Source organism: Rhipicephalus sanguineus, chromosome 7, assembly GCF_013339695.2.
Source record: "Rhipicephalus sanguineus isolate Rsan-2018 chromosome 7, BIME_Rsan_1.4, whole genome shotgun sequence".
In the NCBI taxonomy this organism is placed as follows: Eukaryota; Metazoa; Arthropoda; class Arachnida; order Ixodida; family Ixodidae; genus Rhipicephalus; species Rhipicephalus sanguineus.
In genome coordinates, this window is record NC_051182.1 from 106,803,438 (window position 1) to 106,829,399 (window position 25,962).

At 47.2% G+C, this 25,962-nt stretch overlaps 1 protein-coding gene across 2 annotated transcripts; it reads left to right on the forward strand.

Moving 5' to 3' along the window:
• The first annotated feature begins 553 nt into the window (after nt 1–553).
• LOC119399711 (growth factor receptor-bound protein 2) lies at nt 554–25,962 on the forward strand. Of its 2 annotated transcripts, XM_037666543.2 has the most exons (6): nt 554–1,020; nt 9,472–9,569; nt 10,384–10,531; nt 11,192–11,329; nt 12,000–12,128; nt 21,761–25,962. In XM_037666543.2, exons 1-6 carry the CDS (start codon nt 943–945, stop codon nt 21,932–21,934), a joined length of 765 nt encoding a protein of 254 aa, XP_037522471.1. In that variant the 5' UTR covers nt 554–942; the 3' UTR covers nt 21,935–25,962. The 2 variants fall into 2 exon arrangements, with proteins under 2 accessions (XP_037522471.1, XP_037522472.1); XM_037666544.2 differs by lacking the exon at nt 12,000–12,128.

The following is a 25,962-nucleotide window of genomic DNA, read 5'->3' on the forward strand; positions in this document are numbered from 1 at the left end:
TTGTAAAATGCGATAAAGCTTGCTAAGTTTTGATGAATGCTCAGGCATCTATATTTCCTTTTTGTTGCGCTCTTCTAACGGTACATTGCACTACAGGCTGTTCTTGTTGTGTTTTACCGAAGCCTCTATGCACGTGTTGCATAAATTTGTCCATTGCATCAATAAGCAAGTGCCTAGAAAAAACAAAAAAACGCTGCAAATCATGCATATGTGTGCACGGTAATACCTAATGATTGAGTCGCATTCTTACGCAGTTGGAACAAGTTATACGCGTGTTTGTGTTTTGAAAGGCCTTGAGCAGCCTCGAGCACATGATCTCGGGAGATCCCAAAGTCCAAAATCCTTACTGCTTCCGCGCCACGAAATAGTGCCGCATATCTTGGTGGTGCCCTTGGCCATAATTGCATAACCCTCACGCGTAGTTAGTGCAAACAAATTATAGCAAGCTATTAAGCGTGCTTTTTGCAAACGTGCGTTGCATCGTTGATATTAGCATAGGCCGCGTGCAGCTGAGGCCGGCGTGTGACTCAGACCTACTTTCAACCGAGACAGGTGTTCATCCGCAGTGATCCCTGCGCGCTCGGTGGCTGTTGCTGCGTTCGGTGTTCCTCGAAATGAAAAGTGTGCGTTGATCGAGGGAGGAGTGTGCTGCTATTTCTCCCTCTTCAACATCGTCGCAAGTTTTGTGCAGCTTGGATTACGTCGTTGGAATCTGCACGTGCTCGTTTGTGCTGTCGGTGAAGTGTTCTTTTCTGTGCATAAGTTCAACGAGAAGAAGAGACGCACTCCACCAGCGAGGCAGAGGCGACCGTCGCACGGGGTCGTGATTTTCGCGTTCCCGTCGGGGGGGAACTGGTGCACATCGCTAGGCCTTGCGCTACCGACGCAAGATAGGAGGACTTCTTTTTCGCGAGCCAGGCTGATTAGTCGGCGTGTGAAAGCATGGAAGCCATAGCGAAGCACGACTTTACGGCGACGGCCGACGACGAGCTGAGCTTTCGCAAGGGCCAAGTGTTGAAGGTGAGGTTTCCGCCGCGAGCGAGCAGCTCTCGGCAGCAGCGGTGTTTTTGGTTGTTGTGTTGGTGTGCAGCCGAGCGCGTTTTCGACTCGTTTATGAGCGGCATCACACCCGTGTGTGTATGTGTGTGCTACGGCCTGTGCCTGTTGATGTCCCTTCACCCTCCCCTTGTGTCGCTGTTGCCGATGGGACCATCTCGCCCGCTCCACTGACTGCTGTTCTCTCGGTTTCCTTTATGTATTTTTTTGTTTTCCTCCGGAACCTATGACGTGAATGGCTTTTTTCTATCGCCGCGATAACTGGGCCGACGAAGACTCGTCGGCCTGCGGGGGCTAAAAGATGGGCGCTTTTTTGCAACTGTCCCTTTTTTTTTTTATTCGTCAATGGTGTGTGCAACCCTCTGTGGCGTCGTCGCGAAGAATCTTTTCTCAAAGAGCATAACAAGTCATCGTTTCTTGCTTTTGAACTGGAGACTGCATTCCTCGCGTAGCGTGTACTCGTGACATCCAGAGCCTTTTTGTCGACGCTCTGATTTGGCTCGATTTCGCCCGCTCGTCGCTACTATTGTCCTCAGTGCATGATTCGGCGACTGTCGCGACAAGTCTCCTCATACAGGAGGGAGAGAGCTAGAGCGGCTGTTGGACCGGACCCCTCCCAGCGAGAGGTTTCGTTTTATTATTTTTGTTGTAGCTCCTAGACAAGTAGCCGTGCCCCGTTGCGTCGCGTAAACGATGCTACGAATTCGAGGAGGAAAAAGAAAATAAAAAACACGCTTTCTGTTTTTGTGTTGTCGTCGTCGCGGCTGCTTTGGTCGACACGGCCGGGATCGTTCTCAACGCGCCGTAACGGCGCTCCGCAGCTGAGATTTGTTGCTTCGCCTGCGCACCAGTCAACGAATCTCTTTTTTTATTATTATTATTCTTTTTTTTTATCTACTTCGTGCTACGCTCTACCTGCTGCCGGTCTTCGTTTCGCTTTCGACCGGACATGCCAGCTGTCTAATAAGTCGACGCCTCCTTTTGCGGGTTTTACCCCGAGTAACCGAACTGCCGGGTCTTTGACCTAGAGCTTTCAGGCTACAAGTGGTCTTTTATCTCCTTGACTGGAGGTGTTTCTTCTTTTATACCTAAGCTCTCGTCTTGATGGAGGTCCGTGCACTGAAGTAGCCGCCTTTTGCTAATAAAATTGTCGGCCCAGGCATGTTCGTTTCCTTTCAGGAACGTTTCGTTAACTTACGGGGTGATTTTCGGATTCAACGGCGCAGAAAACGGGGGATCGGAAGGTGTTGGCAAGGCAGCGCTCACTTACAACTAGTCAAAAGATACTTTCCAACTAGCTCAGTCCTGTAATTTTACAACTGACGCTTGATCATCGCAACAGCGGTTGCTTGCCAGTTTTCAAACGTTGCACGATCGTGAACCGTCACAGAGAACAGCTTTAATTTACTCGTGAAATTCTTGAGGCTTCAAAAATTTGGGGTTCCACGCGCGTCAACAAGCCTTCAATCGTCCTGCAAACAAATGAGATCGATTTAGCTGTTTCATGATTACGTTTGAGCTGTGCGTAAGCATTGTACAACTCCGTTTTTCTTGTTTCCTATTACACGACTTTTTTTTTTTTTTCGTGTTTAGTCATTGGGGGCGCAAGTGTGTAGTGCGCTGGGTAATCTTCAGCTGAGCTTTTGATTGTAAGCTGGCGCTTTGTCTGTTACAGCTGGCCGTAAGCTGGCGCAGAAAGTTAGGTGGGCAGATATGATATTACGAAGTTTGCGGGGATAACGTGGCCGAAGCAAGCATAGGACCAATCAGCAGCCAGGTTGATGGTGATGGCGTTCTGTCTTCTTCTGGTACCTTGTTGTTGTTACTGTCGTCATGTCCCGAAATCATGTTGTACAATCTTGCCAAAGCTATTTCTACATTAAGTAGCTTACGGGAAACCAGTCCTCGGCATTCTTACAAAAAAGAGCGCTGAAAACCGGCGCGAGAGAGCTAAGAACTTGTTTTTGCAGATCGGAGGGACCGGCTGACCTCGGTGCAGAAGTTCAGAAAGAACAAAAAAAGAAAATACACGGTCTTGTTCTTTCTTTTAGTTTTCGTCTTGTTTTCGGAAGTGTCGTGTTCGTCGAAATCTTTGACCGACGCGAGAGGCTATCTCGACACGACGTCGCCTTCGAGATGGCTGGCCCGCTTTAATTCTTAGGAAGTGTCGCGTTGCCTAGCTGCCCTTCGTCTCTTCTGTGTTTTAGGACCTTGAGGAAGAAAGCCAGACCCCCAACCGCCTTTTTCTTTTTTCTTTGAATGTAGCACTTGTTTACTCGGTGACAAAGCTGCGATTTGCATTCCTTCGTTATTGGTACGCCCCGTGAGACCTTCACGGAACGGTGTTGCACGGCACGCAACGAGGAAAACATTTCTGGGTGCACTACTGGTATTGGTGTAGTTATAAATCCAGCGCTAATGTCGTCCTTGTGTGTAGGTCTTGGTGTAGTTCTAAACCCTGCGCTGAATGCAACTCCTGTACCGTGAAACCTGAAGAAGGGCGTGGCACGGGCAACCAACCCAGCGTTTCCCTCGGCAATCGCGCGCTTTCCGAGGTGGTGGCGCCCTCTCTTGCGAGGCGCGGCTATCAGCCGGGCGCTTCGGAAGCGTTTTTCGCGATTTTAGGTTAAATTATTGCGATTAATTCTCGGTTATTTCTGTAGCTTATATTATTTTAGACTTTGTTGGTTTATTTCGCGCTGGTTTTGGGCATTGTTAGCCTTGTTTTGGGCCTGAATAGACCACTGCGTGACCACGAGACACTTAAAACACTGTAACTCGAGGATGGAAGCGCTGCTGCATTCTGCTCTAAACCACGCGCCTGCTTCAAAACGACACTTTTGAGGATGATTGCTAAACTAGCAGTTAACATCATCAGTGGCAACTGAGCAGTCGCCACCGGTAACTGCAGAGCGGTGTAACCGATTCAGTCAGATCCATTTTAGTACAGTCAGCCAGCTCACGCGGTGCATGTTTGGTTGTGCTGGTTTATGTGCCGAACAAGATGGACGGCAACTGAGACATCTTTCTCGTGTCGGCCAGCACACAAGCCTAACGGTTTTTTTTTTTTTTTTCACCGTGCAGTGTTTGCATTGTTCGTGGCATGGTATCATGTGCCATCAATCTCCCAAAAGCACGCCGAGAATGCAAAGAAACAGCGCGACAGTGAAGGGGTGCTTATCAAAAGCCCTGTGCTTCGGAGCACTACAGATTTTTCGAAACATGCCTCGTCAGTGTCTTTGCACACTGGTGCTTGAAATGCAACAATACTAATGTTCTTGCTTTGTTTGGTTTCCTCGCAGTGTTAAAATTAAGGCTTAAATTTAGACTAGGTAGTGTCGAAGAACTTTTATTATCAAGAAATACAAGATGTTATGATACTTGAGCATAGGCATGCATTGGTTGCTAATACAGTTCTACACTTTTGAATAAAGTACAAGTTTTGGGCGAAGGCCTTAGGTGCCTCATCAATGCGATCCGACGGCCGACGCCGCGGTGGGGGAGAGGGAATGGTGGCTGTACGATGCTATGAAAGGTCACCATTCCGGTTTCTCCTTCGCCGTGTCGGACGTCGAATCGCATGAAAAATCGTACCGTCTGTCTCGCCCTTGATGCAAAAGATCATGACGTGACGACGTCATCGTGACGTCACGTAAAGTGCAAAACCACGCTAGGTGCAGAAAGCTTTCAAAGGGGGTCGGGGGAGAATCAGTACAGAGATTGCACATGTATCTTTTTAAAATGTCGTGCTTTACTGAGGTGCTCCGAAAGGCAATCTATCTGCTTCGAAAATTCAATTTTGCTGCTCCCAGAGCTGCTGCAAAGCGGTTGAAAGGAGAGCAGAAAGAACGCGCAACACGCTTGCTAGTTGCTGTGTCACGCCCACAAAAGCCGATTATCAGCATTGGTCGAGAAAAACAAAACCTCCTTCCATCTGACTGCGTTTGTTTGGCGCAGCCACTCGGACTGCAGTGTACTAGAAGGAGGTACACTGTAGTGCCTATTCTAGTACACTGTACTCGTACCAATGTCAACATGGTATTCCTACGCAAAAACCGGACTCTCCGCGGTAAAGATGTACGGCTGATGAACGGCGGTCTTGCGGCTGCCCCGCCGTTCTATCTGACATTTTCTCGCACATTTCGTACGGGCGTCACGCGGTTCAATGTCGATCCCGATCAAGCTCGATCAGGATTGAATTTCTCGATCGCGATTGACTCCCTTTGCGCAAGCTGCCAACGACGGAGTTATTTCTACCCTATCGGGCTATATATATATATATATATATATATATATATATATATATATATATATATTATGCTGTTAGCTTCGTCTCTAATATCGGGAAAAAATGAACACGAAAATGGACTTACAGAACACCCTATTTGTGGTGTCGGACGACACCTTTTCAGTTTAACCGGTGTTCACTGAACACCGGTCTAGGTGGTGTCCTGGAACACCGAGGTGGTCATAGTGAAAAAACGGCGTGACAAAAACGCAAAGACTGATGAGGACGTGTCGTGTTTTTATCGCGCTGTTTTTTTCGCTATGAACACGTGCGAACAAGCTTGTGTTGAAGGAACGCACTTTCGGATTCACCTGGGATTTGAACTGAATCTAAAGTTATTGACATCAAACAATTTACAAGAACGTAATAGTTGTAGAAGTGCGTCAGAAATCTAGCCTAAGGCTAGTTGGGATTCATTCAAATGTAATTATGAAAAAGAGCTCGTCAAATAGCTAAGCAGTAGTTATACTATACAAACAAATATTCTATACCGGTGTCACACGGTCACTTATGATCGCGATCAGCCCTGATCCGAATCTAATTTCTTTATCGTGATTGGCTCGTTTACACAAACTGCAAAAGGCAGCCAATCACTGCTTCTAAATTGTATCCCAATCGCGCTGAATTGCGATCAGGCAACCGTGTGGCACCGATATTACTAACATAACACTTGAAAAACTAATTATAACACATAAGGACAGACTAAGAACCAGAAATATGCGAGAATGCGGTGTAGGCGTAACACCAATCTAGGCGGTATTCTATAGAGTACTTATTAAAAATGCAGCTGAACGAACGTGAACTCACGCAGCAGCGAGCACGACTGTCGCAAGTACTGCGTAGATAAATTGGGAAACTGCTGTAACGCAAAAAAAAAGGCAAGTCCGAGAAGTTCCGCGTTGCTTTCGGAAGGACACGTAATATTTCCGCCGATCTGTGTAGCGGGAAAACGCTCTGGCGAAGTCTATTTTTTTGCGAGGATTACTCGCGACAGCAGCGATTGAAATGGCGGCGAATGCAATTTCGTCGTCGTTTGGGCGTTAAATTAACAGCACAGACCGCATTTCCGAAACGTCTCTCCATCGCGCCGAGCAGTGGCTACGTTTGGCCATCCCGTTTTTTATGTTCCATCCCTGAGAACGAAAACAATGAAAAACAAATTTTAATTGAAACTAGCCGTACTTCAAAGTGTCCGTCCTTTTAGTTAAACGCGACCACTTCTGGGGTGCGAGTCGCAATTGCCCAGAACGCCGTTTCTTCCTGATTGCTGGCCAACCGCTTTTTAAAAGCATTCCGTGTAGATTGCCGCGCGTGACACGAGCGCATTAGAAAAAAATTGGCCGCGTATCTGCATGCTTCGCTGCAAATGTCGTCGAAAGACGATAGTCTTCTGCCGGCCGTTTCAGCGCAGCCTAAGAAATACTAGCATTTTCAGCGCAGCCTAAGAAACACTAGGGTCTTTAGAATTACGCATCTATGTATTTTCTAGTAAAGGAACACACCACCTAATACTTACGTATTGATGTTGTGCCTCAGATATGCGTAATATTTGCTTTTTGATCGACAGTGTTCACAAGTATGAACGCAGCGACCAGTGGTGCTTAAACTTTGGCCGGGTGGCTGAATCGTGCGACAGACTGACAGGCCAAAATTTCTTTGTTCAAGTAGACTATTGTCTTCCATTACTGTCGTTTGTGGTCATGTCAGCAGCCGCCATCCAACAAGTTTCGGTTGAATTTTCAACGCGGCATAATGCCAGTCTGAGCAGTTGCCGTTTTCCGATACGTCGTTCGTCGGCTGCGTCGAGGTCGCCTGTTCGGTTCTCAGCATTGGCGGCCGCGTTATGATGCGTGCTATGTTAGCATTTTGTTCACTCCATTATCACGAAACTTGGCGCTTTGATAAATCACTTTTCGTTTATTTACCGCTGTTGCAACCGTAGAAGTGAACTACTGTTGCATATGATCACTTTGCCGAAGGTACTACCATATTCGGTTACCCTTTCACGATACCAAAAGCACCACGCTTACCGCGAGAAGACGCTTGGTAAGCGAGAAAACGCGCAAAAATAGAATGCGGGTGGCGACGCCACCTTGAAGTTCTCTCACCAATCGCCATGACGTCATAGATTTTGACGGCGTCTACTATGACCTCCGTCGTTCCTAATCGATAAACATGAAGTAAATTTTCCTCTAAGGGGGGGGGGGGGGGCAGAGACTTGCCGAGTGTCAGAAAATTTCGTTAGACCAATGTCGCCGAAATAGGAAAAATGAACTTCGAAATTCGTGACGTCGCGCGCGAAGATTTCAGCGCGAAATTTCAAAATGAGATTTTGACCTTGATTTTTCTGTTCTATTATGAAAGCTAGAATGGAAAAAAATTAACGACATCAGCGTTTTCAGAGTAAAATTTAACAATCTAAACCGAGCCATCGTTTGACTTTAGCGTCTCTTTAACCGTCGAGCCTGCGTACAACCGCGGTAGGGGAGGCATCGCTGGGCGTGTCTGGCGAATCCACCGGTTGCACCGATCAGCCGTCGCGACCTACTCCTCCTGCTCGAGAGGTAGCGTATTGATTGGGGGGCTCGCTTCTTTTTTCTCGTTAGCTAGGTTGGTAGGTAGCCGCGCCGTCCGAAAAGACCCTTTTCCTCGTGTCAGCCGCCGGCTTTGCGGGTCGCGGCGAAGATTCTTTTCTTAGCGTCGTTTTATTTCTATTTCTTTCTTTCTTGGAGCGGCTTGTTTCTTCTCGTCTGTGGGGCGTTCGTTTCTTTTCTGTTCTTCCCACCGGCTCGAGCAAGTGATGAGCCTTGCTTCTGGGCTAAAAATAAAGCGCCACTTCGGGAAGTCGCGGCGCCGGCAGCCGGCCGGCCGGCCCGCGGGTGGTTCGGAATCTAGAGAACTGGGACTCCGTTCTCTCTCTCCCCTTTCTCGGGCGCGAGCTTAGACGTCTGCGCTGCGCTGGGCTAACCTAAAGCCGACTTATGAAAAAAATAAAAATAAAAAATGTGTCTCGCCCTTCCAGCCCGCCTACCTCATTTCGCGTGGGATCCGTTTATAATGAGAAATATATGCCTGCCACGGTGGCGATATCGCGAGGTGGCGGGTTTGAATCCCGCGGTCACGTTCCTGATGGGATTGGAAGGCGTGGCCAGAGGACGTAGCCAGTGGGTTTGTTGGGGGAGGTGTTAGACACTGCCCCCCCCCCCCGATAATTTTCTGTGCGTATAGACACGCACGCACATGCATATGATGGGGTCGATTTCTTCCAGGCACTGGCGTAGCCGGGAGGGGGGGGGGGGGGCTTATTATTATTGTTGTTGTTGTTGTTGTTGTTGTTGGCTTTATAATAAGGACACCGTCTAAAAAAATAGTATTCGAATGTGAGACCCCTTTTGACTTACTACGACTACAACAATAGTTCTTTTCACAGGAATCTATGTATCCTTCTCTCATGTAGTTGATGGGACTCTATTTTCGTTTGACCCTTGACATTTGCTGCGTTCCAGTTGTGTAAGTGAGCCACCGCGGTGCGGCTCAGTAGTTACCGTGCTCAGCTGCTGACCCGTAAGACGAGGGTTTCGATCCCGCCTGTGGCAGTCTCATTTTGATGGAGGTGCAATGGTAGAGGCTTGTGTGCTGTGCGATTTCAGGGGACGTTAAAAGAAACCCAGCCGGTCGAAATTATCCCGAACCCTCCACTACGGCGTCTCTGTATAGCCGGAGTTGCTTTGGGATGTTAAACCCCCATGAACTAAGCAAGCGACCTATGTTGATTTTGACAGTGCATTTTGAAATGGGCAGCGCGAAAGCGAGGACACAAGAAGTAATACACACCACACATCTCACAACTAACTTTATTAGGCAGAACGCACACTATTTTAAACCATGACCTAGTACCACGTGTTCCGACATCAATAGCCAAAAACACGTGTTCTTGCAAAGATTACAAAATGTTACAAAAGCTATGTCAAGATAGCTGTTTTGACAATGTGAGCAACGTTCTTTACAGCGATGTTTAGAATCATTGTCTAGCTCTGTGGCCTTCTCTTTTTTTTTTCCCCCTTAACACAGCTTGTAGTCGCAAGTATAGTTGGCTAAAGACACGCAATGCGTGCTGCTGTTTGCAGGTGCTGAACATGGAGGACGACATGAACTGGTACCGGGCCGAGCTGGATTCCAAGGAGGGCCTCATTCCTAGCAACTACATTGAAATGAAGAAGCACGAGTGAGTGTGCATGTGGTCTTTCTTGAAGATGTCACGTTGAAACTCGCTCGTAGCATGGCCATTCACACTTGGCAGCAAGTCTGTCGTGCGTGGCAGCGGACAGCATTGTGTTCTTACATTTATTGTGTTTAGTCAGCTCACTGTTTTGGAGGTTTAACACACATCGCCAGCTCACCGTGAAGAATCGTTTCCTAATTTTGGGAATCTCTGAGCTTGCAGGGTCCCGCTATGGACTAATAAGTGCTTTTAATGTTTTTCTTGGGCAAGTTGGTTTGTGCACATAGAAGCCATCGTAGTAAAAACAAAAAAAAAGCATGGATCCAAAGCCATTTGTCCTATGCGAAGCTCTCTTTCACTTTCTCCCCCTCTTTGCGTGGATTGCTGTTTAGCTGAGAAAACTGGGTAAATTCTGGACACAGTTTCTTCATCCGATATCTTTATCTTGGAGGGCACACAACTATAAACAAACTACTTGTGATTAAGCGCTTGTTGTGTCCTAATCATGCTGTGCTTTATTCATGCCAACATTTTTCCTTTTGAATAACATCTATCAACCCACCTGACAATTCACTGTGTCATACATAAAGCATATCATATTCGGATCCACTTATCCGGAGTAACTGCCACGCAAAAACACATCTGGTGCTACTTTTTGTGTTACAATTCCATCACCGCAGTGCCTGGCTACTATCATCGCTCACACAGAGCTCCTGAAAGAGAAAATCAGTTGCTCATTTGAGTCAGGGCAGTTCTTTTAATCAAATTCTTTACTTGGTGTGGCTGACATTTGTGTTTTTGTGTTTCTTCTGCGCAGCTGGTATTATGGACGCATCACGCGAGCCGACGCAGAGAAGCTGCTGTCAAACAAGCACGAGGGAGCCTTCTTGATTCGCGTCAGCGAGAGCTCGCCCGGTGACTTTTCCCTCTCGGTCCGCTGTGGTGATGGCGTCCAGCACTTCAAGGTTCGTTGGCCTTTGTTAGTACTTGAAAGTAGCATCTAGAAGTCCTGGGGCACTTGTTGGGTGTTCTAGTTGGTTCACGTTTGCAATGAGGTAGTCTGGTATGAGCCTGTCCATGTGGACAACTGGAGTAGAAAAACTACTCAAATTTGAATAGCTAGAGTAGAGTGGTAGAGCAGTAGTATTAGAAGCAGTAGGTGAGTAGTAGGTTAGATTAGAAGAAGTAGTGTTAGTATTAGAATCAGTAATAGAGTCGAAGCTATGTTGTGGCACCATTTGCTGATTTAAGCATTGGATAGCTAGAGCATTGGTGCATTATCAACGTATCAGTACCCCCTCTGCACTCTGGCCATCAATGTTTCTGTTTCCTTATTGTCACAATTTAAAATTTTGGTTACATGATTGACAGAAGTCAGTTGTTGAAGGCCTGCAAGACTGGTGCAAACTGGTTTCACAACTTATGGCTTCAAGTGTGCCACTTGTGCGTTTCTTTTGTGTACGTGCCTCAGGACGGTGAGGCGATCTTTTTTCTGTCATGTAATTTGTAAACAAAGAACATCCGTTAATGATTAAATGGCAGTCGCACTGCATGGATACGTGTGTGGATATGGAATGCGTGGATATGTGGTATTTTGCCCAACCTATGTGTATCACTGTGCTCAGGTGCTACGAGACACGATGGGCAAATTCTTCTTGTGGGTGGTGAAGTTTGCCTCGCTCAACGAGCTGGTTGAGTACCACCGCTCGGCCTCAGTCAGCCGCTCCCAGGACATCAAGCTCCGTGACATGCACCCAGAAGAGGTGAGGATCGTTGCACCGGGCTGCGCGCCTGTCACTTTTAACAAGACTCACTTTCGTTGTTGCCCTCTTGACAGAGGCACTTAACCAGGGCACGCATTTTTGCCCGATGAGCATGACGTGAATTGAACAGGCGGAGCTCTAGATGGCACAGATTCGTAAAACCCACTGGTGATGCTAATATAACCATTTCATGCTCCCTGACAGCATTTCGTTTCAAGGTTTTACCAGCATTAAAGAACCCCAGGTGGCGCATTAATGAAGCTGAGGTGGTTGATATTATCCGGAGCCTTCCACTACGGCATGCCTCATAATGATATCATTGTCTGGGCACGTAAAACAGCGGAGATTGTATATTTTATTACATGTTTGTTTGTTTGTGGTGAGGCTAAGGTGAACTTAGCCTATAACGGAACTCGGACTTACCTCATGGGCTTAACTACGAAGTCGAAGCTTTAGCAGGTTAACAAGTTGATGCTCAGCTGAACCCGAGGCACCGCTGCCGCGCAAGGCCTCGGCTGAGTGTCGGTCTATCAGCGAATTCAATGAGAGCAAGCACGGTATCTGTTGAAAACCGTTGAAAACGACGCGGTAGTACATGTACATCCAGTCATTACCCCAAAGCGGAGTAGGCAGTGCTGACTCCCACCCCAATACGGGGCACCACGCACAGGAGACTACACCCGGGGTTCAACCTCAGCCGAGGCACCAGCGTGTACTGACACCGCTCAAGCTTCCCACAGGAAACAACGCCAGCCAGACAGCTCAGCTCGGAGCTGGCGGACGGGAAGATAAGAGCCAGGTATTTACGCTCTGTGCCTCGCCAGTCGACGACTTCTGCTGCCGGACAACTGCTTGCTGTACGCTTGGCTGGTGCCGAAGACCTTGCTTTCTCTTGTGTTTTGTTTCGCAAGAAGGCCACTTTTCTTTTCAACGAAGGACTGTCACCTGCGTTACGTTTTTGTCCGTCTTGCACTCATCTTGGCCACACAGCGGCATCTGTTCTTTCGAGTGACCTGGCAAAGCTGTGCAGTGTGCTCTGAAGCTTCGTCTGCTTCTCATAGCTACTCCTTTTTGTCGCCATGTTTGTGTGCTTCGTTTCTTTCTGATCCACTGCCGCTTGGCCTCGTGGCTTCAGATTGCCGAGAGCCACCGGTCTCGGCCAGATTCCAAGGAGGGCCTTAGTCTTAGAAGCCACAACTGTTCATTTAATGACCGATTCAATCTCAGCAACCTGTTTTCAAGCGAAGCTTGTGTTGCCTCGCAAGTGTCGTCAGCGTTGTAGGTGTGACCACAAAAAAAAAAAAAACAGCGCCCACAAGCACAAAGAAATACGGGCCTCAAAGGTGGGCTGGTAACGTATATTTGTAGGCATCGGTTTCCAGTAATTGATGCCCTCTCACTCGGGGGCTTGTTGGCGATCAGCTGTTCCCGATACAACGATCTGATCTTTTATTGAGTTTATCGAGGCAACTTGTCATTTCACGTTGCCGCATTTTGATGTTGCCTGGATGTGAATGCATCGTTGTCGTTGTTGCCTGTAGCAACTGAAGTGTTGCGCTGCTAAGTATACTTGGATGACGGTCCAGTCCCTGGCATGGAGGAAGGAAACAATTGGGAGGGAGCATAGCGCAGTGCTGTAGAAAAAAAGAAAAGTAGTACGTCAGGCACGCACACACACGTCAAGCTTCGCTTGCCCCCATTTTTCCTATAATTCTAGGGCTCCCAAATCTTTTCTCATTGGGAGCCTGGTTTTTTAAGACCTAAAATGCCTTAACAGCATCGTTCAGGCCACAATGAACATTTTCCAACAGGCATCTCTCGCTGAATTGCCCATTCTTTGCTTGCATCGCAGGAAGCTTTTCTTGCCGATTTTGGAGGTGCTGATGACTGCTTTTCAAGCTATGTCACAAACTTACAGAAGTTCGGTTTCAGACATGCATGTTTCAGACATGACAGAAGACATGTTTCAGACATGATCCCAAATTTGGGATCAGCAAATACGCGGACCAACATCCTGTCTTGCTGGCATTTAGCTGCTTGGCTAAGCAGATGCAAAAATGGCTCGTTGAGTCATTTCATCAGAAAGAGCTGCAGCAGTTTGTATTGCTTTTGTTTTGTTTGTCTCTCTGGCTTGGCACTGGCTACGATTGCCATCATAAGCATGGTAGTACTTGCGAAGTGTACAGTACACTGGACGATTTTTATAGGCCCGATTTTTACCCGAAGGTCGCGGGATCGAATCCCGGCCGCGGCGGCTGCATTTTCGATGGAGGCGAAAATGTCTGAGGCCCGTGTACTAAGATTTAGGTGCACGTTAAAGAACCCCAGGTGGTCGAAATTTCCGGAGCCCTCCACTACGGCGTCTCTCATAATCATAGCGTGGTTTTGGGACGTTAAACCCCAGATATTATTATTAGGCCCGATTTTTTTAAAAGCCAGAGTTATTTGTTTTCCCTCACTTTTCTGGGGGCCTCTGCGACACTACTGTGACTTGGCAAGATCTGAAATGGGTACGCTATAGGGCATATTCATAAGGCTTGGTGCTCCGGCAACACTGGGTGCATCCACCATTTTTTTGTTGGGCGCCGTCGCGGAATCGTCTGCTAGCGCCTCCATAAGGAGAGGCCACGGAGAGGCTGAGCCGCAGTCGTTGGCGAAGTTTTCGGACCAAGAAAAATGCGGTCGTTTCTTTCATCATCCAGCACCAAACGGTCAGCGGACCTCACTATGCTGCCACAAATCGACAAGAACACAATATCGGAGTTCTGCGCGCTTAAAAACTCATCCAGGCAGCAGCTGCAAGAGGCACACCGCTTCGCAAGGCCGCACTGCTGTTCTCTAGTGGTGTGCGCTTCCGATCTGAGGTAGGCATTCAAGAAGAGTGTTCGTGGCTGAGGAGATGTGACTGTCAAACTTCTAAGATAACCTTGCACGGCAATACATCTTCTACAGCAGTGGGAAAAACATTGTATTTCCCACTGCTATTTTATGCACGCGTCATAAACAGTCGTCAGGTCTCGACACCACGTTGTTCTTGCGCGACATGTGCAACACTGTGCTGCTTTCCTTGGCTAATTTCTTCAGCCGCAGGTGTCTCTACATCCTTCGCAATAGCATGTGTCATAGTTTTTTTCAAAATAAACAAGGCATGGACGTGTACATAAGCGGTGCACCGCAAAGCAAACACAAAATACTGATCACACGTTTCAACTGTATACAAAGATAGTGGCTTGAGTAATGCTCTTTTACTGCACACTGGTTGTTTATAACGCCTTGTGGTAGTATGTGGTAGTAATTTATCGCGCGGAGTTAATATTGTCGTTCTGGTTTTCTTGAACACTTATGCGTGTGCGTTCATTGACATATCTTCTTTTAAATGTTGCGTTCTTTCGCATCCCATGGTGGTGTTGCATTACCGTGCACTATTGTGAACAGCATACGAGGGCCCGCGATAAGCGGAAAGATGAGTGCGATGATCTACCGAACAATCAGCTCCATCTACTGTACGGCTCGGTAACTCTTAGCTCCGTGTTCGCAGAGCATGCTGACCTAAGAAAGCAAAATAAAATCAAAACTGGACAGATGAGGAAGTGTGAAGCGAAGGGCAGACGCAGCATGCGGACTGTGTACTTCGGCACACACTGCCTTGCAAAGCTTGCAAAGAGATCCCTGTTGGGACCTTCGCGCCACTCGAGTCTGTGGCGGCACTGATTTTACGCAGATGCGCAGCAGCATCTGTGGCACTGCTTACACACGTTTATATGCGTTAATCATGCTCTTTCACGCGTGTGCGACATCGACCGTCTGTTTAAAAATGCATATATGGTAATTTTGTTCTGTGCGTCTAGCTTATGTTGCAGGCGAGCAATGAAATTGCACAGAGAAATAAGAACTGAGGTTGAAGAGCGCCTTCGCGCGCACCAGTCATTTCCGAACCCAAGCACACTGCTAATGTTGTTGACGAAACAAGTTCGCGTCGGTACTTTCTTTTTCTTTGTTCAGGTAACTGATAAATTCGATTAAAATTAATGTTATCCCTCGTTGCCTGAACAGTGCAAGAAGCATTGGGAAGTCATCGCAGGACAGAGATAAAAAACCAGCAGCTAGCACCTGAAAGGCTGCTATATGCTACTGGTTTCATTTTTGCGCCCAGCAAAAACATGGTGGATCGAGCTTATGAGCTTGTCGACAGATGGCGCCGTACACTTTGAATATTGCCTATCAATGGCGCGGAAAGAAACTACTGCCGAAGGGACTTGTCTACTTTCTGGCATTAGTATTTTGCTCTGAAAGATAATGTGTCACCAGCACGATTACAGCCAGAGCCCAGCGCTGTCCTGTGCAATAGGGCAATAAATTCGTCGAGGTCCCATGACTACCGCCTCAACCTGACAAATGAAACATTTGCAGACTCCTTAAATTTCGGTTCATCTGCTCGTGAACATCTCAAGACTGGTCTTTCTACGTGCAATCCAATCTGTAATAGGCACTCTGGCCTGTGGCAATTTTGGCTGTGGTCAATCGAAAACCACAACTGCCGTTCACTGGACAAAGCACCCAGAGATTTAAAAGTTGCAGGTACACTTGAATGTCATTGGTAACAGTGGCACGTCTGAAGCTTTCGGTTCACCCTTGGTGGGGTAGACGTAAGCATCTTAGGCTGCACTTGAACTTATCCTGGTCATCTATGCTTTTGAACATGGTTGTTAAGCTGACACTTTCAAGATGGCGAAGTTGTGGAGTGGAGGAGCTACCACGTGGGATGTTCGAAACTCCCTTCGTCTTGTTTTTGGGGCCGAGCCAATGAGTAAACATCGCTCTGTTTGGTCTCTGGCTGCAGTGGTTACATATAGACTTGGTGCTCAGCTCCTTTTGTGTGTTCAAACACTGCAAATAGTCAGCCCCGTGGCCACGTTAGTCTCGAAATATACTTTGAAGCCTGTGGTGCTGACGTGAGTGACTAAGGCAGTTATGTCATCGACGTTCTGTGGAGCTGATTTGTAGCAGAACAGTTCATGGTTCTTACAATGCTCTTCCAAGACAAGCCAAGCCATCTGAAATAAACTCCAAGCCATTCAGAAGCCCAAAGAAGGCTTTCTTCCCAGACTCAAGCAAGTCACTACAATATTGGGCCATGCACTGCTCCTATGATCAACACCTGGGAGCTCACACTAAGATGCTGTTCTTGTAAAGCCTTGGAAACAAACTTTCGTGGCTGTTTCTCTCAACGACATCGAGAACCTGTGAAGCCTTTGGTAGGTGACAGTGACGTTTATTTTCGCATCATTATAGTAAATGAGACGAAGGGGCGGACAAAAAAGAACTGTCATTTAGACAGCTTGACGAAGCCGCAGACCCCCGCATTGGCGATCGCAGCAGTGACATAGTAATAGTACATCAACATAACTCAAGAATGCATATTGCAATGAATGTACTGCTTACCAACAGTGGTGCCTTTCAAGATGTCACCACCTTCGTCGGTTTCTGGCCTTCCTAATGGATGTCTTTGGGGGATAAGTCATTATGCCGAGATGGGAAACCCGATCATTCATTAGCAGTGTTTCTCGATAGGCTGTGATTGTTGCGGGCCTCTTCGAACTTTCTCTTAAAAGTCGCTGCACTGCCGAAGGTATGGTGAAGCACCGAGACTTCATGCAGTGACTGGGTCTAACACACTGCGGGCGTTTCGAGACCGTGCCCTCATCACTCTGGGCTGTCGCCCAACCAGCACCGCCTCGAAGCTAGAGAAGACAGCTGCCACGTGTTTCTGCCCAGTTCTTACGTTACCACTGCGAACTTCAAGAAGGACGACTACAAATTTGTGGCAGCTAGTGGTGTTCAGCAGCATGGTTATGGAGAGGTGCCTGTGGCATCTTTGCCTCGTTGCAAATTCACCAAATGAAGGAGCAGTGTGACTGGGCTGACTTCACATGACTATGCAAAGAACTCCCTATGCAAAGAACTCCCTCCTCCAACTTAGTTTAGGTGATGTCGATACAACTTGGGATACATTTACAACTTGCCTCATGAAGCGAGGCTACATTTGCCATTTAAAAGTGTCCTGAACCACTTTTCTAAGTAATCATCAAATGACCTCAGTATCGGAGTTTGTTGCCTCACGAAGCGAGGCTACGTTTGCCATTTAAAGGTGTCCTGAACCACTTTTCTAAGTAATCATCAAATGACCTCAGTATCGGAGTTTGTTGCCTCACGAAGCGAGGCTACGTTTGCCATTTAAAGGTGTCCTGAACCACTTTTCCAAGTAATCATCAAATGACCTCTGTATCGGAGTTTGTTGCCTCACGAAGCGAGGCTACATTTGCCATTTAAAAGTGTCCTGAACCACTTTTCCAGGTAATCATCAAATGACCTCAGTATCGGAGTTTGTTGCCTCACGAAGTGAGGCTACATTTGCCATTTAAAAGTGTCCTGAACCACTTTTCTAAGTAATCATCAAATGACCTCAGTATCGGAGTTTGTTGCTTCACGAAGCGAGGCTACATTTGCCATTTAAAAGTGTCCTGAACCACTTTTCCAAGTAATCATCAAATGACCTCAGTATCGGAGTTTGTTGCCTCACGAAGCGAGGCTACGTTTGCCATTTAAAGGTGTCCTGAACCACTTTTCTAAGTAATCATCAAATTACCTCAGTATCAGAGTTGGTTGCCTCACGAAGCAATTGCCTCCAAAATTTCTCAAATCTTAGAAGAATGAACGGAGTTACGGGGATTTGTCGCATGCAGCGTTTTTTTTTTTTTTTTTTTGTCTTCTCTCGTCCCAACGAGCGCGCTGGAAGCTACACAGGTGTGGGATGGCAAGAGAGAAAGGACTTACATCGACACACATAATGACGTTGACTGCGAGTGGGGCTACTGCGTGACGTTAGTACACTATGGAGCATGGTGTCAGCACGTGGCAGCACCCTGTTGCAAGAAGCGCATCTGATCCAAACGCCATTCTTGAACTATGTCGGCTGTCCGCCATGGTGATGTAGTGGTTACGGAGCTTGGCTGCTGACTCGAAGGTCGCGGGTTTGATCTCGGCTACGGCAGTCGCATTTCGATGGAACCGAAATGCTAGAGGCCCGTGTACTGTGCGATGTCGGTGCACGTTAAAGAACACCAGATGGTCGAAGTTTCCGGAGTCCTCCGCTACGACGTCCCTCATAATCATATCGTTGTTTTGGGGAGGAAGACCCCAACAATTATTATTATTCATGTCATCTATTGGCCAATAGCAGGCTATCTGTTTGACATCAAACAGCAGGTGCCCCACCCACCAAAAAGAGTGATAACGGGCCTCTGCGTGAAAAGAGAATGCCTGAGAAAGTTGCAACTTCATGCGCCGTTGATAAACTTTCCCTGGCACGTACAACTGTAAAATTTGGCTGAGCTGTTCGTAGCAGTGTCTGCTTTCTGCGGGATGCGTCTCCTCAATAAGCCCAAGGGGTGTTTCATGACCCTTCTAATTGGTGCTCTATGGGGCTTGCTTGACACTTTCGCAACAGAACGCCACATTCGTCGTTGCAGAATTATCATGATTGGAGCACCATGCGATTTCGCCCTTCCATTTTTTTTTTTTTCTTTCTGCACACAAATAACCCATTCTACAGAGTCAAGGCTGATGTACAGCATTATAGGCTGTGTAAGTGGCCTTGGTAATGCAGCAGTGTTTACAAAAGTTAGCCCCCTCTGATTGACTGCGAAGCATTTAAGGGCACAGATTAGCGAGCATTGAGTACCAGCATTGCCTGCTTGCTCAGTCTTTCAGTTTTGGCAACTCTGCTGCTAGCTCTGCTTTTCACAATCTAGTGGGAGATGGCATACACTGGCTGCCCAGAGCAGATACCATATAGGTGTTTTTCATTTTAATGCAGGTATTCTTTGGGTGCTTTATATTTTATGAGCCAAGCAAATATGTGCCCAATTCTTATTCTGCTGTTTGCAAGAGATGCCATGCGCTGGCCAGTGGCATTCAAAAGGCCGATATATTTCTGCCCTTCTGTTGTTTTGTGCGCCTGGCTTGTTCCTGTGTATCATTGCTATAATTTCTTTTTAAACCCTGTAAAACCCAGTGTATCCTATATGATACATTAAAAATAATGCCTCAAAAGAGGTAATAAGCCCGTCAAAGCTTCATGGAAAAGCCATTATTGCATATTTAACATGTTATAATGAAGTTACACTGAGTTATTCATTTAATCAAATGAATTAATTAATTTTAATTAAGAGTAATTAAGTTATGATCGAAATAAAATTTCACCCTTTTTTTCCTTAAAATGAACTCTACAAGAAGAGTAAATATGGTGAGTGTTTTTTCGCAATTTTTCTGAAGGCAGAACGCCTTTTGGGCATTACAGGGTTAAATTCATGCAAGCTATGTTTGGCAGCTTTCTGCCTGTCTTTCTTCTATTATTTAAACTGTCCCTTTAAGCTTTTCTTTTCTCATTTCATGCGGTGCTTGCAAACAAGTCGTGCGGTCTTCCGCAAGTGAAACTTTGCACTGGCTGCTTCCATGTAGAGTTGTCAGAGATATGAAAGAGAAAAACGTGACATACATGTGACAAAGCTTGCAATGCTGACATGCATCGTTTTCTGTAGCATGGGACGATACAATGGACATGTTGCTGACTGTCACTCAACCAAGTAGCCATTTCAAGTCAGCTCATTTCGTGCTCTGCACCAGTGTAAACTCTAACATTGTGGGCTCTGCCACGCGAGCTGCGAAACTGTTGCATACTTTCGCAGTGATGGGTCTCACTCGTCATGATAGTTAAAAACCATTCACATCCATAGCATACTCACATTCCTTATGTGCTTAATTTAAAGTGTGTCATGTCACATTTCTGGCACCTGTGGCCATCAGCTAAACAGTCTCTAGAATACAGGAACTGTCATTTGAATACCACTGTTTGTTACGGCTAAGCGTGCAGCCTAAAAAATTTCCCCTGTGTTGTGAATGTGTGTGTGGCAATCATTGTCCACCGGTGCATTCCAAATACATTTAAAGCTCATTATAACGAAGTGACATCTGACATGAAGATAACTTCGCTATATCCGAAAATTCGTTATATCTGTGTTCGTTATATTGAGGTTTGAGTGTATGGTGCATGTTTTGCTACCAAGTTGACATTCTGAAAACCTGTATGACAGTGTAGATGTGTGCAGTATGTATCTCTCGGACTTGCATTAAGTGTTGCAGTGGTAAAGCTCTCTGTGTGTACTGGTAAGGGTGTGAACTGTGGTGTCGCTTGTACATTGAATTGCGCCTTGATGGGCTATGTGCCTTTCTGCATGTAACTTCGAATGAATGTCACAACCTTACCAATAGACAAAGGTTAATCGGAACCTTTGTCAGGTGTGATTAGGACATCAGCGAAATGTGTTTGCTGAATAAGACAGTGTGATTACAGTTCATTTAAATTCTGCAATGCTTATGGATTCCTACTTGTTTGTAGTGTAAACACAAAAACACCCACCCTATTACCCTACTCTTGGTTAACCCTTTCCCTACCAAGCTTTTTGGCCAAAAATGATACAAAAGTACAAATTTTTTTATTGGCTTATTTGATTGTACGTGCTTTGAAACAACTAAAGAAACTATTTAAAGACGCTTTAGTGGCAAGACACAAGCGAAATATCTTTTTTAGATGTGCGGAGGATTGGCTTCACTGCACTACTGAAAGTTCCCTAACCCTATCCAGTCTTTGATGCAGAAAATGTCTCTTCGAAATTTAAAAAAATAAAGCGCAGGGACCAGTGAGTGCGTGAAAGCAGACGTTGGAGGTGCCGGTGTGTATTTGCTTACATCTAATGGTGTCCACTGCTGATATGTACGTCGAGACGCGGTTGTCATCTGAATCGGATGATTTAATGAAACTATGCTGCTATGTGCGTTGGCTGCCACACTCGCAGGAGAACTGATATCCTTAATTTCACAAAACTTTGGCAAACAAGTGCATTTTTCTCCTTCTCTTTTTCTGATCGAAGCTGTTCCCGGCACGCGCACAAAGAACGCCATTTTTAAATTCCTGTTACCAGAGCCTTGTGCTTTCTCAACCAAAATGCATTCTTTGAGCGCGTTTTTACATTCTTTACCGTGCCGTCTGTTGAAGCCAAAGAAAACACAGCAAAATTAATCAGTGTAGCCAGAGCTCTGAGTGTAGCTTAACTGTGGCGCCCAGAAATGCTAGTTCCAGGGTTAGGGTTAGGGCTAGTTCCAGGGAAAGGGTTAAGCAACATAAGCACATGCAAGTGTTCATCTATATTTCACTCTTCTCTCGTCTAAATGGCTGTCCACTCACGTTCCCCTTTAAATGTTCCCTGGACTTAGGATAAGTTCACGCTGTTCTTGTGTAGCATCAAGTGTCACGGGATTCACGACAGCATCTGACTGTGGGCGCGTCTTTTCCCTTCCCCCCACTCTGTGCAGTGCCTCGTGCAAGCCATGTACGACTTCCAGCCCCAGGAGAACGGGGAGCTGGAGTTCCGCCGCGGCGATATCATCAACGTCCACGACCGCTCGGACGCCAACTGGTGGGAGGGCGAGATCGGCTCGCGCCGTGGCTACTTCCCGGCCACGTACGTGGTGCCCTACCACACGTAGTGCGCTCTCCCCCCGACGAGTCCACGCCGGGCAGAGGCCACTGCGGCTGTCACAGTCTTGTCCCACGGCGCAGGCCTCCCCAAAAGTGGGAAGCAGGGGGGAGGGTGTGTTCTCCCCCTCGCCGCGTGGTGATCTGAAATTCTGTCTAGCAAAGCTGGTCCAAGGTGCTCTTTGTGCTGCATGAGTCGAAGCGTGGCAAAAATGGTCCTAACGAAGAAGCAGCGCTGCACTCGCACACGGCGTCCATTACAAAGGACGACCACGTGACGATTAACGATAAAACTTCCCTTAACGAAACGTCCCCTTGAAACTGTGAGTGCGAGTGTAGCGCTGGTCATCGGGTGTTTCTTTCGTCCCATTTGTGTCACGCTATGACTAAGCGGCACGAAGAGCCCACCAAGCAGGCCTGCCGAGTCTTTTTTTTTTTTTTTTTTCCAGCAGTGCAAGGTGCTCTTTTCCACAGGCCACTCCGAATGTGGCAACAGAAAGCAGGTGGCTTGTTGACTCCCAAGCTAAGGACGCTCGCCCAGCGCCTCAGTGTGGGTATCTCACAAACGCGTGAGGAAAGATGCTAGAAGTGACCCCCGGACAGTTGCTGGGACCAGTAGCATGTCCCCCATTTCGTTTTGTCGTGCTTTTTTATTATTTTTCAGAGGAGACATCAGGCCAGTTATTCCCCCCCCCCCCCCCCATAACATCCTCCCAAAAACATTGATCAGTGCAAATAGATGCTATTTCGGCAGCAGCACAGCTGCGGCCATTAGTGTTTGTCGCCGCTCCCGAACTGAGAAGTTTCAGGCCACAATTGCTGTCATCGGCAAGAGAATGCAGCTTGGAAAAGCTCCGGTTCACGCCAGGTCTTGTGGGTGTGGCTCCACCAGGTCATCTAGTCTCTTCAATCACGAGACCCTTCCAAATTTGACTTCGCAAACCTTATTTCTTGCGGCGAAGCTCAGCCACAGTTCGGGCTATCGTGCCAGCCTTTGTGTCAAAGGGAGTCATGCGTGGACAACTGTGGGTCAAACACACACTCTCCTGTGATTGCATTCTATGCTTTACAGAGAATGGTCACCGGGTTCTTTGCCAGCGAATATCGCTCGGTGCTACAACTGAAGCTGGGTCTGTGCCACGCAGAGCAGCATAGCCGTTTTGCTCGGTCGGCGTATGTAGCAAGAGAAATGTTTTTGGATCCCTTTCACAGGAACAGCTTTTATGACCTCTCTCAGCGCGCACCCGGGTTGAATGACACTTTGCATGGCCACTAACGCAGATTCAGTGTTTGTTGGCACAGGCATGATGTCTCGGGGCAGTGCTTGACACGGGTGCCTTCTCGTGCGGAGGCTGTGTCACACTGGAAGTATTGCCTGGGTGCGCCTTCTGAGTAGCTAAGTGTACAGCATGAGCTAAGCGGTGAAAGGAAAGGGGTGTGCTGCCCAGAACTTTCCGTGTACTTTGTCGCGGAGGCGGGGTCGATGAGTCGTGGCAACGGGAGTCTTGCTCACCATTTTCGGCTTGCGCAGCACTTGCCAAAAGCTGGCACAGTGTAAACTTCAGGCCATGTTGAGGTGATGGACGTAGGTCAACTGTGAACTGAAGTTTGGGGACATTTGCAGCTGAGTCTGCTTCGGGAACCCTTGGACAGCCAGCAGCCACGAACTGAAATTGTGCTATTCTAGGTGTTCACATTGTGGTGAAAACAAAGTGGGGTTGGAAGGGCTCTGAAGGAGTCACAACTTTGCCAGCACTGTAAAGTGCAGTTTACATAGCCAACGCTTTTTCTTATGAGAATTCACGTCATGACGGCTTGTTGCAGCATCTTTTTTTAGTCTGCTTCGTGAATCGTCGCGCAGTGTCAGTGTCGCCACATTCTAGAAAAATGCAGCGAACGCCGCTGCTTTTCTGGGTTCCACATTGCTTCATTTGCCAAGGCACATCGCCGTGACGGTACGCAGTAGTAAATAGGCCCGTCGAGCTACTGTGCCAAATCGCGGGTAGGCCATACTTCTTTACAAGTAGGCAGCTTTGCCAATGGCGTGGGAGAAAGACAATCCGGCACACATTGCGACATTTGGGGTAAGCTGAACCTTCCTGTGGGCTTCGCATCCTGCGAGTCGTCATCCTTCCAGATTTGCATAGAAGTGCACCATCTGCTTGGAAGTCGGTGGAAGCCCCCGTCTTTAGGAGACTTCCGGTTAGTCCAGAACTCTGGCAAGTATTCTTTTAGTGGCCACCAGAAAAGGGCTACCTTGACACTGCGTGGTCTCCAGCTGCTGCTGACATTATAAGCCATTTAAGAAGAAAAAAAGTGAGGGAAAGCCTTATGTGCGGCGTTACGGCTGTGTTTCGTTTTACCAGATTTAAGAAGAAGAAGAGCGTTCATTGCTTTTTCTGAAGTAGGATTTGTAGGCAACCCCTGATTGTCCCATACGTGTGGTGTGCTTGTCGCTTCGTTCCACTTGCGAAGTGAACTGCATGTATTTCAAAATGCTGTGGTGGTGCCATCTGTTGACAACGCGTCGCATGATTTATTCTGTGTTGACCAAATGTGGCGGAGGAGGAACGTTGCAGCAACAAAAGCTTCTTCACCGCATTCAGCTTTGACGGCAAGAGGCTTGTCTTCAAACGTCTGAAGATTCTGTGTCGCGAGCTTTCAAGAGCATTGCAGATCTCTTTGTGTACAACTTGCAGATGTCTTGCACGAACAATTTTTTTTTTTTGTTTAGCCCAAACGGACCTTTGTTTTTCTCGTTAATTGCAGCGGCAATGAACGTGTCATTGCTGCGGTGTTGCTCATGCGTCGCTGTAATGGTGTGCACACTGAAATTTTAATCCCACTTTTGCAATGTATAACACTTTTGTGTGGTCTGCTTAAACCCCTCGGAGGCAGTACAGTCTATACGCTGGTCACCATGCAGATTGTGCTCACCTCTGCTTTTATCTCGTTATCAGCTGCATTGCTCTAGGACAGTAACATTATTGTGCAACGTGGAGCGATTGTCGTGTCCCTCGTCAGTGCTGCACAAAGCGGTGTTCTCGTGTTCAGCCGTTACTCGTCTATCCCTTCCTACTCTTTTGTTATTTTTTTGTGGGGCCAGGGATGAACCTTGCTTTCTCTTGTTCCGTTATTCTCTACATTTCTGTGCTCTTAGAAGTGCAAAGTTCGTTTTAGAAATCTATCCCCTCTTTTTTTTGTATTGTTTGTCATCCGTTTAAAGACAGCAGTGTGCAAGTGAACAGTGTGAGTGTTTTGTATGTATATATACCGCTGATTCTTTCCTTCTCACCATCCCCTTTATCTCTTTCCTTTTAAGGAACAGAAAAACATTATTTTTTGGTTTGAGCACCAATACGGAAATGAAAATGCAGATGGTGTTACGGATCTCGGGCTAACGAGACACCACTTCTTCAGTTCAACTGAAGCCCGGTCATGGGCTGCTGCCTGTTTCACCTTTATCTATACCATCGTAGCTGTTGTCCACTTCGCTTCTCTTCCACCATCTTGGCACCACTGTTTCGGCACGCGTCCTCGTATTGACTTTTGGCTATGTGGTCCCTCAGCTTCTCTACTGCTTCCGTCACTTTTTTTGGGACACGAGGCAACGGCCGCAGCGAAGTGTGTCGTCTAGTCATCCGTCCCCCCCGCCCCCTCCCGCATCCTCCGTGTCTCGTGCCCCTTGCTCGTGTGTTGCCTCATACTGCTGTGGCCGTCTCGCAGGTCTCCCGAGCTCGACTCTGAGCAAGAGCTATACGAAAGTGGCCGTGCAATGTACCGCACCTCGAGTAGCGAAGGTGACACAGTTCTCCCCGGCATCGTCGGGTGGTTCTGGCATCGCTTATGTTCTTCGCCAGGCACAGGGTTCTGGCATCTGTAATGAAATTCGTATATTCTTTAACAGATGCATGGTTCTGGCATCCCTAATGGCATTACAGAAGCCAGAACGTGCATTCATAATGGCATCCACATATTCTTCACCGGGCGCGTTCTTCGTCAGTGCTCCATAATGGAAATACAGATTCCAGAATGTGCA

What these genes read in the sequence shown, in the direction of transcription:
- LOC119399711 (XM_037666543.2), top strand. Translation starts at nt 943, where the DNA reads ATGGAAGCCATAGCGAAGCACGACTTTACGGCGACGGCCGACGACGAG. An exon ending in ATTGAAATGAAGAAGCACGA is followed by an intron (nt 9,570 to 10,383) that starts GTGAGTGTGCAT and finishes TCTTCTGCGCAG; the next exon opens with CTGGTATTATGGACGCATCA. An exon ending in GTGACATGCACCCAGAAGAG is followed by an intron (nt 11,330 to 11,999) that starts GTGAGGATCGTT and finishes CACCACGCACAG; the next exon opens with GAGACTACACCCGGGGTTCA.